The sequence below is a fragment of the Nomascus leucogenys genome, chromosome 5, assembly GCF_006542625.1.
Source record: "Nomascus leucogenys isolate Asia chromosome 5, Asia_NLE_v1, whole genome shotgun sequence".
Taxonomy (NCBI): Eukaryota; Metazoa; Chordata; class Mammalia; order Primates; family Hylobatidae; genus Nomascus; species Nomascus leucogenys.
The window spans coordinates 67,197,400-67,210,848 of NC_044385.1; the positions used below are offsets into that span (position 1 = coordinate 67,197,400).

General features: G+C 38.5%; 1 protein-coding gene across 2 annotated transcripts in view; it reads right to left on the minus strand.

Annotated features, from left to right (window-relative positions):
* ELF1 (E74 like ETS transcription factor 1) overlaps positions 1–13,449 on the minus strand; it is an 82,663-nt gene that overhangs the window by 12,848 nt on the left and 56,366 nt on the right. For both annotated transcript variants that reach the window (XM_030813307.1, XM_030813308.1), the window contains exons 3-5: positions 9,491–9,671; positions 4,975–5,082; positions 3,455–3,622 (exon numbers count right to left, since the gene is read on the minus strand). In XM_030813307.1, the coding sequence (XP_030669167.1) occupies positions 3,455–3,622; positions 4,975–5,082; positions 9,491–9,671 (457 nt within the window). The remainder of the gene's footprint in view (positions 1–3,454; positions 3,623–4,974; positions 5,083–9,490; positions 9,672–13,449) is intronic.

Sequence of the window (13,449 nt, forward strand, 5' to 3'; positions counted from 1 at the left end):
GCAGACATCTGCAGAGAACCCTTCATGAGACAGATTTTTCTGGCTATGTTCATGACAACAAGTATTAGAAGCCAAGACTTCAGTAACCTCCACCTTATTTTATGCTATTAATATATACCAGCTTAAAAAAATAGATATCGTCTTTATTTCCACTACTTTCCTCCACTAGCTTTAGTCACAACAGATGCTGCCAGGAAAAATTCCCAACCCAGTATCCATCCTCTCCAGCATCTTCCTAATCATTCAAGGTGGCAATGTACAAAGCTTCAGGTGAATTACAGCTTGGTTAGATATAGAATTTTTGTTTGACAGTGATTTCTTCTCAGCCCTTTGAAAATGTCTAATTCTTCCAGCCTCTCCTGAGAGCTTCTAAACTGCCAATCTAAAAAAAAATCAATCCTCTTGAAGTAATGTAGTTTCTTCCCGGTTGGCTTCTTTTTTTTTTTTGGAGGGGAGAGAGCTTGAAGAGAGGTCTTTGGTGTTCTGCATTTTTACCAACAATGCATTTAGGCCTAGATTTATTGTAGCTGAACTACTTAGGATTCACAATGCTGAGGATTAATGTGATTCTGGAAAATTCTTAGTCACTATCTCTTGAATATTGTCTCTTCCTCACTTTTTATATTCTCTGTTTCTGGAACTTTGATTAAACATGTAGACCTTTTCATTTAATTCTCCATGTCTGTAACTCTTTCATATTTTTTAATCCACACTAAATCTACTGGAGTTTACTAATTCTTTCTTAAGCAGTGACTAGTCTATGTTTTTTTTTTTTTTAAAAAAAAAAAAGATACACAAATGTTCTTAGCAGCATTATTTGCAGTTGCCCCAAACTGGAAACAACCCAAATCCCATTAACCGCTGACTGGGTAAACAAATACTACATATTTAAGAAAAATTTGTACATAAATGGCCAGGCGGGGTGGCTCATCCATGTAATCCCAGCACTTGGGAGGTCGAGGTGGTGGATCACTTGAGGTCAGGAGTTCAAGACCAGCCTGGCCAACATGGTGAAACCTCGTCTCTACTAAAAATACAAAAATTAGCCAGGTGTGGTGGCACATGCCTTTAATCCCAGCTACCTGGCAGGCAGAGGCAGGAGAATCACCTGAACCCAAGAGGTGGAGGATGCAGTGAGTTGAGATCAGCCATTTATGTACAAATTTTTCTATAAACATAGTTAATCCCGGGCCTGTAATAACCTGGGTTTACAACTAGATTTTAAACTACCACTAACATTAGGAATTGCCAGCCAAGTAATTAACACAGATGTAGCCCCAGGACTGTAATAACTATGTGGCACCAGGCAGAAGCTCTTATAGAATTGCTCAGGTGGGTTATACATTCAACCTAGGCCATACGAGATTTCCTCAGATAAAGCCCTGTTGAAGGTGAACTCACATTTTGGTATCACAGAATACATGAGGAAGACACTTTCTGAGTGAGAAGCAGCAGACTAGGAAACCCTAGGATTAGTTCTCTAAGAATCACACATAACAGAATTATTAAATAGAAACTTTACATAGTATGATTAGAGTTTTTAAAGCAAAAGAACAAAAAACATGGTCAAAGAATAAGGCTATTAAAAAAGACTAGGTGGGAACTTCCTCTTCTAGTCAAGATGGAATAACAGAACATGGATTTATCTTCCCACCTGAAACAATTAAAAGCACAGAAAAAAAGGTATGAAACAATGGTACTGAAGAAATTGGACATCGGTCAACAAAAGCCAGTGATACCTGAGAGACAGGAAATAAATGAAGCAAGGCCTATGATTGCCCCACCTTAACACGTGGAGAAAAAATTTTTTGGAAAGCAGTTTGTGTTTCTGAAAAATATTTAATGTACACTTAACATGTGATCCAGCCATTCCACTACAAAGTATTTACCCAAAAGATATTAAACCAGAATTTCTCCACTCAGAGGCCTGGCTGAATGGGACCCAAGCTTCCTTGACATCCGTCTGTGCTAGTGGGTGGATTTCTTTCCCCCAAGAAGGTATATCCCTTCAAGGGTCCCAGTTACATGCTGAGGTCTCTGTCCGATACCCCATCTTGCGTAGCCCAAGACCTAAGCTTCCGCCTCAACATGGGCAATAAAACCAGAGCCCCTTGGCATATCCTTCTCAGCCTTCTGAGCTGCTGCAGTGTCAGCTCATGTTTACTATTTTTATTTTCCTCTTCATTTTTGGCTCTTGGAATTTCCCTGACTTTCACATGAACTTAGGTTACTGGGTGGGTGGTGATGCTATTAATCAAGACATTATACTAAAATACTAAGCAAGCATGAATAGAATCAGAAGGCAATAAAATGGAAAAGGTGTCTGATTTTAGAAGCAAGTGTGGTCCTAATTGGCAAAAAGTTAAAAATTCCCATTCAACACATCCTAACATACTTCTCTTCAGTTACTTACCTGCTGATTTCCAACCCACTGTATTTTTCCAACTGGAGTCTTATACTGGAATCACCGGTACAGACTGGAGGCTTTAAAACAATAACCCCTGGGAAGGAAGCTGACTAGCCCTTACCCAAGGATAAAAGGCTTTAGATAAAAATTTGAGGCTTTAAAAAGTTGGAAAATCCCTTTTCTGCAAGATAGACCAAACATTTTAAAAGTATAAAATAATTTAATTATTATCATTATTTTTTTGAGATGGAGTTTCACTCTTGTTGCCCAGGCTAGAGTGCAATGTTGTGGTCTCAGCTCACTGCAACCTCCACCTCCTGGGTTCAAGTGATTCTCCTGCCTCAGCTTCCCAAGTAGCTGGGATTACAGGCACCTGTCATCATGCCTGGCTAATTTTCATATTTTTAGTAGAGATGGGGCTTCACCTTATTGGCCAGGCTGGTCTCAAACTCCTGACCTCAGGTTATCCACCCACCTCCACCTCCCGAAGTGCTGGGATTAAAGGCATGAGCCACCGCACCTGGCCCAATACTTTAATTTTTTAAAAGAAATGATTCTACTATGAAGAAATACCTCTTTTTCTTATTTGTTTATTTTTATTTTATTTTATTTCTTAGAGATAGGGTCTCACTGTGTTGCCCAGGCTGGAGTGCAGTGGCATGATCTTAGCTTGCTGACACCTGTAACTCCTGAGCTCAAGGGATCCTCCACCTTGGCCTCCCAAGTATCTAGGACTACAGGTGCCTACTGTGCCCAGCTAATTCTTTAAAATTTTTTGTAGAGATGAGGTCTTGCTTTGTTGCCCAGGCTGGTCTCAAACTCCTGGCCTCAAGCAATCTTCCTGCTTCGGCCTCCTAAAGTGCTGGGATTACAGGCATGAATCTCCGTGCCTGGCCAAGAAATACCTCGCAATTTCTATTTTGTGCCTTCAATGTTTTTCTTACATAAGTTTTAACTGCAGTAGGAAAGAACTATGTAGAATAAAAATGATATCTAGATTTCACATCAAGACTTGACTATGTGCCCTAAACAAAGTAACCCACCTACCTTTTTTCCTCTTAGGCTGTTCTGGTGATGAGGCTCCCGGTGAGTCTGTGTATTTTTCTTGCACCTGCTGTGTTTCCATCACTTCAGGAATCCCATCTAATGTGACGGACACATGGGTGACTGGGGCAACAACCATGTCATCTTCAGGTGAACTAAATATATTATTATCTAATGAAAATAAAATCAACTAATTATAGTCCACTGTGTATTATAAGTTAAAAAAAAGATAGATAAGATTTCTTGTTTCTATTATGACTAGAAGATTAAAGTAGAAATAAAATCTTGAAATCTATTCCTGCTTTTAATTTCCCCTTCCCAAAATCAAATACCCCTAAACCAGTCCAGGCACGGCGAGCTATTTCAATGTCTTTCTTACTTGACTTCTATCATCAGTCTGTCTCATCTCTCCTCTTGATTATTCACATTGCTGTGAGAGTTATTTTCTGAAACCTAAGTCTGACCTGACCATAAAATTAGGGGAATAAAAAACAAAACTGACCTATCTTTCCGTAGTTCATAGGAAAACAAAAAAAAAAAATCACAACCCATCTCTATAGCATGCCTTACAAAGCTTCTGTAATCTAGTTCCAAACCTACCTTTCCAATCTCATTTCCCACCCACCATGAAGCTTACACTTCAACCACACCAAAACATCTTGATCTCAAAGATTTCATTCATTTTTTTTTTTTTTTTTAACAGATCTGTGTCTTGTATCTGTAACTCCATTCCCTCCAGCTTGAATGACCTTTCATGTCTCTTCTACCTATTAAAAGCTTGTCATTTACAGCCCAGGTCAGAATACTCCTTCAATGAAGCCAGTCTCTGATATTCTCAGCTAGAATACCCACTGCTACTAGAGCAATTTGCTATCACTCTTGTGGTCTTTATTCTTGGCTTTGTAGTTATTTACATAAGTAACTGTCTTCAAAATTAAACTGTAAGCTTGAGGAAAGGAACAATATCTGCTCATTTGTATCTCATGTTATTGCCTAATTATTGCTGCTGTGAATATAGCAAATATTCAATAAATATTTTGGACTGATTTAGTAATAATTTACTTTATGAATTTGATTGCTTGTCAGAAAATCCCAAAGGAGAACATGAATTTTAAAGCAGATCAATAATGTGGCAGTGAATTTTATGCCATGATGTGTCAGTAAAATTTTCAATAGATTGTTGCCTATTTGCTGATAAATAACTACAGAGATGACTAAATTATAATCATTTGGGCCCTTGATACCCTAATACTCTCATCAATATGTTAAGAGAAGAAATTCTGCATGATCTTCTATTTGGTGAGTAATAAATTACATTTTTTTGTTCCCAAAGGCTTCATTCTCAAATTAAAATGTCACCTTTAACTCTACATTTTTGCAAAGGAGCCTCAGTTCCTACTATACCTTAAAATGTGATTGTAACAAAAAATATATAACATCATTTCTAATCTCTTGATTTTACTAATAAAGAAAGATGGCAAGAGTAATTCAACAAAGTTACATAAACAATCATAACCACTCACTTATTCGTTTTTCATCCAGCATAGAGCCAGGAGAATCCATATTGAGGAGTGCCTCAGCAGCCTCAATAGTTTCAATTGTTTCATCCCCGTCATGACAAGAAGCTTCAACTGCAACACATTTAAAGAGAAAATTAAATTAGCTATAAGACATCTGTTACTCTGAAAGTCATACACCACTTATTTCTAGAACCAGAATACATCATTTAATATTTTAGTTTATATACATATAAACTATAAACACATAAAATCATACCAAACCTGGCCGGCGCAGTGGCTTATTCCTGTAATCCCGCACTTTGGGAGGCCGAGGCAAGCAGATTGCTTGAGGTCAGGAGTCTGAGACTGGCCAACACGGAGAAACCCCGTTTCTACTAAAAATACAAAAAATTAGCTGGGCGTGGTGGCACGCACCTATAGTCCCAGCTACTCAGGAGAGTGAGACAGGAGAATTGCTTGAACCTAGAAGGTGGAGGTTTCAGTGAGCTGAGACTAAACCACTGCACTCCAGCCTGGGTGACAGAGTGAGACTCCATCTTGAAAAAAAACCAAAAACTATTACATTAAAAAAATCAATATTTCCTTAATATTAAATAGCCAACCAGCATTCAAATGTTCAATTGTGTTAAAAAATCATAAATGGTGGCGGTGCAAGGAAAGACAAGACAGTTTTTTGCTTAAATCAAATTAAGTCTGCATATTGCAATTGACTGATACATTTCTTAACTTTCTTAACATTTCTGAGTTGCCATTCATCTGTCTAGCTTTTTTTACTTTGCAATTTATTTGTCGAAGATATCAGGCTGTTTATTCATGTAGAATTTCCCATAGTTTGGATTTTGCCAACTATATTCCTATTGTGTAGCTTAACATGTTTTTCTATGCCCCCTCTGAGTAGTCATATCTGGAGGCTTGATGAAATTCAACTTTAATTTTTTTTGGCAAAACTAAAAAAAACTTATGTATTTTGATGACAGCTCAAAATCTAATCTAATCTAAGCCTCAAATTTCATAAAATCATTAAATCTTTTTGGTTTTGCTTTTATTTATTTATTTTTTTTTGAGACAAGGTCTTACCCTGTCTCCCAGGCTAGAGTGCAGTGGCTCAATTATAGCTCACTGCAACCATAAACTCTTAGGCTCAAGCAATCCTACCACCTCAGCCTCCCGAGTAGACAGGACTACTACAGGCTCAGGCCACCATGCCCAGCTAATTTTTAAAATTTTTTGTAGAGACAGGGTCCCGCTATGTTGCTCACTGGCCTTGAATTCCTGGGCTCAAGTGATCCTCCCTCCTTGGCCTCCCAAAGTTCTGGGATTACAGGTGTGAGCCGCTGCATCTGTTCAAATATTTTCATTATGAAAATTTTAAACAAAATAAAAATTGTGGAGTATAGTATATATAATGAATCCCCATGTGCCCATTCCCAGCTTCAACTATTATCACCAAATGGCCAATCTTCTTTCATCCATACCCCACTCACTGCCCTCAAGTCTTTACCCTCTCTGTACAGGATTATTTTGAAGGAATCTAAGATACCATATTTTATCTCTAAATACTTTAGCATGTATATCTGAAAGATGTCTAACACAATACTACTATCATATCTTAAATATACTAACAATAATTCTTGTTTTTTTTTGAGACAAAGTTTCAATCTTATTGCCAGGCTGGAGTGCAATGGTGTGATCTTGGCTCACCGCAACCTCTGCCTCCCAGATTCAAGCGATTCTCCTGCCTCAGCCTCTCGAGTAGCTGGGATTACAGACATGTGCCACCATGCCCAACTAATTCTGTATTTTCAGTAGAGACGGGATTTCTCCATGTTGGTCAGGCTGGTCTTGAACTCCCGACCTCAGGTGATCTGCCCGCCTCAGCCTCCCAAAGTGCTGGGATTACAGGTGTCAGCCACCGCACCCGGCCCACAGTAATTCTTTAATATCATCTATTATAGGCTGAATGGTATCCCCCAAAGTTCTATGTTGACATGCTAACCCCCAGTACCTCAGAATGTCTTTAAAGAGATAACTGAGTTAAAATGAGGTTATTAGTGTAGGCCCTAATCCAATATGGTTAGTGTCCCTCTAAGATGAACTATGAATACAGGCAGGTACAAAACGGAAGACCATGTGAAGACACTGGAAGACAGTCACCTACAAGTCCAGAAAGAAGCCTCTGAAGGAATTAACCCTACCAATACCTTGATCTCAGACTTCTAGTTTCCAGAACTGTGAGAAAATAAATTTCTCATTTGAGCCACCCAGCCTGTGGTACTTTCTTATGGCAGTCTTAGCAAACTAACACATCATCTGAAGTGCTACCTAACACTTGTAAGAACAAAAATGTCCTATCCTTATCTCTTTCTTCCCCAGAGCTTCTCAAAGGCTCCCTGTCATCCCCACTGTGGAATAACGAAGATTACAAGGTTCTTCCCTTTTTCATGACATTGCTCAGAAAAGGATGGACGAGTTAAACAAAGCTTTGGTAAGTTGGGAGGTAAGGGAAAGGGAAGAAAAAACACAAACAGAGAATCTGGTTTTCAAGATCTGGCTTGCCTTCTAGACCCATTCCACATCAGTTCTATTTTCTAGGAAACAGCCTGTCTACATCTTGTCATCTGCTGTCTTCAGGTCTAAATGCAAGGGAGTGACGCACTGAAGGAAAGAAGCAGTTCCTTCTCCTAACGATCCAATACCTGCTTTCCTAGATTCAATTTCCTCTCTGAGGACTAATGCCTTCCCTGATGACTAGAACTAGGAAGAAACACTCCTTCTGGAAAGACATTGGTCCTCAACTTAAAAAGACTGTAGCCTTACCCTAAGGCTTTAAAAGTTACATCAGAATACACTGCTAAACCCCCACTAACTACAAGCCCAGATACATGCATAGTGGTGTTTATTCTGTTACACAAACAGATCAGACAGCAATGAATAGAAACTTCTAACGTGATTAGTCCAATTCCCTTACTGGTAAGGGAAAAGTAACTCTAGATTCAACAAAAAACTTTTATTGGTTTGTTCTGAACAAAAAAATGTGAATACATGCAAAAAATGCTTTGTGAAAAAAAAGGGAGTGATATGATTTGTCCCCGCCCAAATCTCATGTTGAATTGTAAACCCCAACGTTGGAGAAGGGGCCTGGTGGGAGGTGACTGGATCGTGGAGATGGATTTTCCCCTTGCTGTTCATGTGACAGTGAATGAGTTCTCATGAGATCTGGTGGTTTGAAAGTGTGCAGCACCCCCTACCACCCTGCCTTCTGTTCCTCCTGCTCCAGCCACGTAGGATGTGCCTGCTTCCCCTTCGTCTTCCACCATGATTGTAAGTTTCCTGAGGTCTCCCCAGCCATGCTTCCTGTACAGCCTGCAGAACCATGAGCCAATTAAACTTCTTTTCTTTGTAAGTATTACCCAGTCTCAGGTAGTTCTTTATAGCAATGTGAGAAGTGAATAAAACAGAGGACAACACAAAGATGAGGTACTGACAACCAATGTTAACAGTGGGGTCTCTCCCCTACCAGATGGATACAGTCATTCTACCTTTCCCCTGATTTAAAACGTTATTGTATCATATGTTAACTTCCTAAATAATCAGAACCCGCCTTTAGACTTACTATTCAGTTCTAAGGCATTGTGCTACATGCTAAGGTAAAGCTGAGAACAAGACAGCCCCAGTACTTGCCACTATGAAATCTACAGATATACCTCATCATGCCTATTTCTGATAAACTTTCTTTTATGAATAAAGATGCAAATATTTGCTTCCAAACAGTTTTCTCAAATATCCACAACATCCCTGGCCAAGATATATGAATGTAAATGAACAAAAAGAGAAAGCATATACCAATTTCTAAGTGATGAAAGTATTATTACTACAATCTCACATTTATGTAGCCTAATCTTCAAGTTTAAAATACCTTACTAGTTCTGACTGAACCAGAAAAGAAATCTATAAATCCCAGGACCTTATCGTACATTTGGGTCATTTTGCTTCCTGTGGCAGTGGTAAGAAAACAACATTCCTCTCTCTTTCCCTACAAAACAACTCATTTTGTTCACAGGAGTATGGAGAAAGGCATATAAGAAAGTACTCAGTGAGCTGGGTGGGGTGGTGCATGACTGTTGTCCCAGTTACTCAGGAGGCCAAGGCAGGAGGATCACTTGAGCCCAGGAGTCCAAGTCTAGGCTGGGCAATACAGTAAGACCCCAACTCTTTTAAAAAAAAACTGCTCAGTGAAGACTTGATGAATTGAGTAGGTTTGGTTCTTTTTACATGCCTCTTATTTTGTCACATTCATCTCAATATATTTAGGAAAGGAGAAATGGGAGATGACAAAACAGTACTAAATCCAGCAGATGAAACAGAAAATATAATTTTCTTCTCCATGTAGGGCTCTAGCTTCTGAAGGTAATACAGTTTAAAACCAAGTTAGGGGCGTTTTATGCCCTATATCCTCAGGATTAGGACACTGCCTAAAGCTGTGCTGCAGTAAGGTCCTGTGGGATGGAGACACACGCACCTGTAAGGGTGATGTCATCATCATCATCGTCTATGATTTCTTCTTCAGCAACATCCAGTGAACTCTCAGTAATCATGTCATTGGGCTCTTCCACACAGGCTAGACCGGCATAACTATTGAGAATATCAGCACCAGGAACATGTTCCACAATTACGGCAGGAAAAATAGCTGGATCACCAAGCTGGGAAGGGTTAGGGAGAGGAAAATGAAAACAAAGGATTAACACAGTTTTACTTTTGTTAAATACTGCTCAAAACTATTTTATACTAGCCATCAATTTAATTTTTAGATCATCAGGCTGTGTCTCTATAATCTTTCTAGGCATTAGGGAATTTGTATCTATTAAAACTGAATAATGGCATTAAAATTTAAAAATGAAGGCCGGGTGCAGTGACTCACGCCTGTAATCTCAGCACTCTGGGAGGCCGAGGCGGGCAGATCACGAGGGTCAGGAGATCAAGACCATCCTGGCTAACACGGTGAAACCCCATCTCTACTAAAAATACAAAAATTAGCTGGGCACGGTGGCACGCACCTGTAGTCCCAGCTACTAGGGAGGCTGAGGCAGGAGAATCACTTGAACCTGGGAGGTGGAGGTTGCAGTGAGCCGAGATTGCACCACTGCACTCCAGCCTGGGTGACAGAGTGAGGCTCCATCTCAAAAAAAAAAAAAAATAAATAAATAATAAGAGATCATTAATGCATAAGCATGAACCAAGAAGTGACATACAAATAAAATGTTAATTAAATAAAATCTCAAAAGTTTTTTTGGCAAAACAAAAAAATCTGTGAGCTTAATATTACACTGTGGCTTGGCACAAAGGCCATGTTTTAACAACAGCTTTTGACTTAAGTGGGAAAATTAACCCTCATTTTCTATTATTGTTCTGTTCAAGTATGGCTATATTAAGAGTATAAATTATTACTCCTAATGTCTAGTTATAATATCACAGAATTTTAGAATGGAAAGGACCCATACAATTTAATGTAAGTCAGCTACCTCATTTTATAGATGAGGAAACTGACCCAGAGAGGGTTTTTAACAACCTACTAAAAACTCAGTTAATTAGTGGCAAAGCTCATTAAGCTACTACTTCCTTTATCATTTTGAGATAACCACAGACTTATAAAAGTTGCAAAAACAGCACAAATAATTCCCATACAACCTTCACCCATATTCCCTCAGTTCTAACATTTAACCACATCTATTTATCATTCTCTACCTATATTGCTTTCTGATGTGTTTGAAAGTGTTAGACATACTGCTTCTTAACTCTACTTTGTGTTAATTTCCTAAATATAAAAATACTATCTAATATAAAGACAGCATAATTATCAAAACTAGGAAAATAACATTAATACAGTACTATTATCTAATCTTTAGACATTATCCAAATTTCTAATTGTCTCACTAATGTCCTTTTAAAAAGTTAAAAAAAAATCTGTTTTGGCTATAGGTTTCCTTTAGTAAATATCATGTTTCTTAATAATTCCTTTAACCTGGAACAATTTCTTTTCCTTTAATCTCAGAAGTTCTTTGATCTTTGTCTTTCACAATCTTGACACTTTTGAAGAGTACAGGTCATCTGTTTTATAGAATGTCTACCAATTTGGATTTGTATATTTCCTTATGATTAGATTCAGTTTGCATTTTTGGTAGGAATACCAAAGAAATAATGTTATGTTCTTTCAAATATATCATGTCAGGGGGTCCAAAATACCTATTTCTCCCCCCATTGCTGGGGATACTAATTTTCAATATATATTTATGTTCATATTATTGAGACAGGGTCTTGCTCTGTTGCCCAGGCTGGACTCAAACTCCTGGGTTCAAGTGATCCTCCCACCTCTGCCTCCCAAATAGCTGGGACTACAAGTGCATGCCTCCATGCCTGGATTAATTTTGATTACTTAGTTAAGGTAGTATCTACCAGGTTTCTCTATTATCAAGTTACCAATAAGTATCTTGTGGGAAGATAACTCAAAACTATGTAAATTTTATGTTTCTTAACTAAACACTTCTCTATAAAGAACCTTCTCTTTTTTTTTTTTTTTTGAGATGGAGTCTCGCTTTGCCGCCCAAGCTAGAGTGCCGTGGGGCGATCTTGGCTCACTGCAACCTCTGCCTCCCAGGTTCAAGCTATCTTCTTAAATGTAAGAAAAAGTTCCTGCTCATAGATAATAATGCCAGGCACCTTGCTATTTTCCTTAAGTTAAGTCTGCTATATTCAAAATATGATTTATGGTTTCATTACAACTAAGCAGCCTCAATCTTTTAAAATTAATGTTTACAGAACTACACACTGAGGTTAGACATTAATTCTGTCATAATAATTTAATTACCTAATTAAATATGTATCATAGGTGCTAAACAGATAATATCCTTGCCTTCAAGAATGCTATGTTCTCTGAAATTTATGGTTAATAATCCTAAAACACATTTGGATCGTTTTATTTCAAAATGTTTCTTCCTGTTTCAGAAAAGAGGAAGGTAGCTAGAAAGGTAACCAGCTCTTCAAATAGTAAAACAAATTTTAAAACAGAAACTAGGAGGCTCAAAAATTATACTATAGAAGCCAGGCATGGTGGCATGTGCCTGTAGTCCCAGCTACCTGGAAGGCTGAAACAGGAGGATGGCTTGAGCCCAGGAATTCAAGGCTGTACTGTGCTACAATCCCATCTGTGAATACCTACTGTACTTTAGCCTGGGCAACATAGCAAAACCCTGTCACTGAAAAAAAAAAAAAAAAAAGAAAGAAAAAAAATTATACTGTAACTCACACAAATACACTTCACACACCTTAAAGAAAATATAAAAAATGTCCAAAGCAAAGTGTAGCTAGCCTTCCCTTTTCCTTTTTTGACAGGTAAATTGTAGACATGCAATCCCACCTAGCATGAACATGGACTTGTTAAAACACTTTTCCTTTTCTTCTCTTCTAAAAGCTCAATTAAGCTCCTGGTCTTCTAACAAGGCTTAGTCCAGAGTTAAGCACTTTTATGCTGCAAAAACCCCATGTACAAGGTAGAAACAGAGCTCTTCACTTCATCCACTGATAAGTCAGTGACAGGCATGTAAAATGCAATTCACAGAAGCAGTTCTCACCCAAATGAAACCAAAGTATTCCTCCCTATCCAAATCTATTTGGCTCCTGTAGCTTGGGTAGAGTGTGCTAATGTGTACATAACAATGGATACTTCCAAATTTTTGAATCTACACAGTTCTTGAGTTTTGGTTAACCACAGATACTTGTTACTACTTTATTCCTTGCCCTGTTCTACTAACCAGTAGTTACTCTATTCTCCAGAATTCTCCATTATAATCAATGTCACTTCTACCACAGTGCCCTTCCCAGAGGCAATCACTGCTACCAATTTCTTTGTTCCATAACAGACAGTAAATGTACAGTCAGGCATACTCTAAATTGCTTTAAATAATCATAATTAAATTCAGTTTAAATTTAACAATTTTTAAACTAATAAGAAAAATTTCAAACACTATACAAACGTCAAGAGAAAAAAATGTTTCCTTTGAAGCAAAAGGTTTATTAAGAATGAAAAGTAGTTTTGAAGTCTTTGGGATTAAAAAAAGAGAGTGGCCAGGCGTGGTGGCTCATGTCTGCAATCCCAGCACTTTGGGAGGGCGAGGCGAGTGGATCACTTGAGGTCAGGAGTTTCAGACCAGCCTGGCCAACACGGGGGAAAAAATACAAAAAATGAGCCAGTCATGGTGACGGGCACCTGCAATCCCAGCTACTTAGAAGGGTGAGGCAGGGGAATGGCTTGAACCTGGAGGTGGAGGTTGCAGTGAACCAAGGTCGCACCACTGCACTCTGGCCTGGGTGAAGAAGACTCTGTCTCAAAAAAAAAAAGAAGAATGAAAAGAGACCCACGGTTCTGTGATTTAGAAGGCAGCAACATGTAGCAGAAAAGAAAAACTGGGAACCAGGAGACCTAGG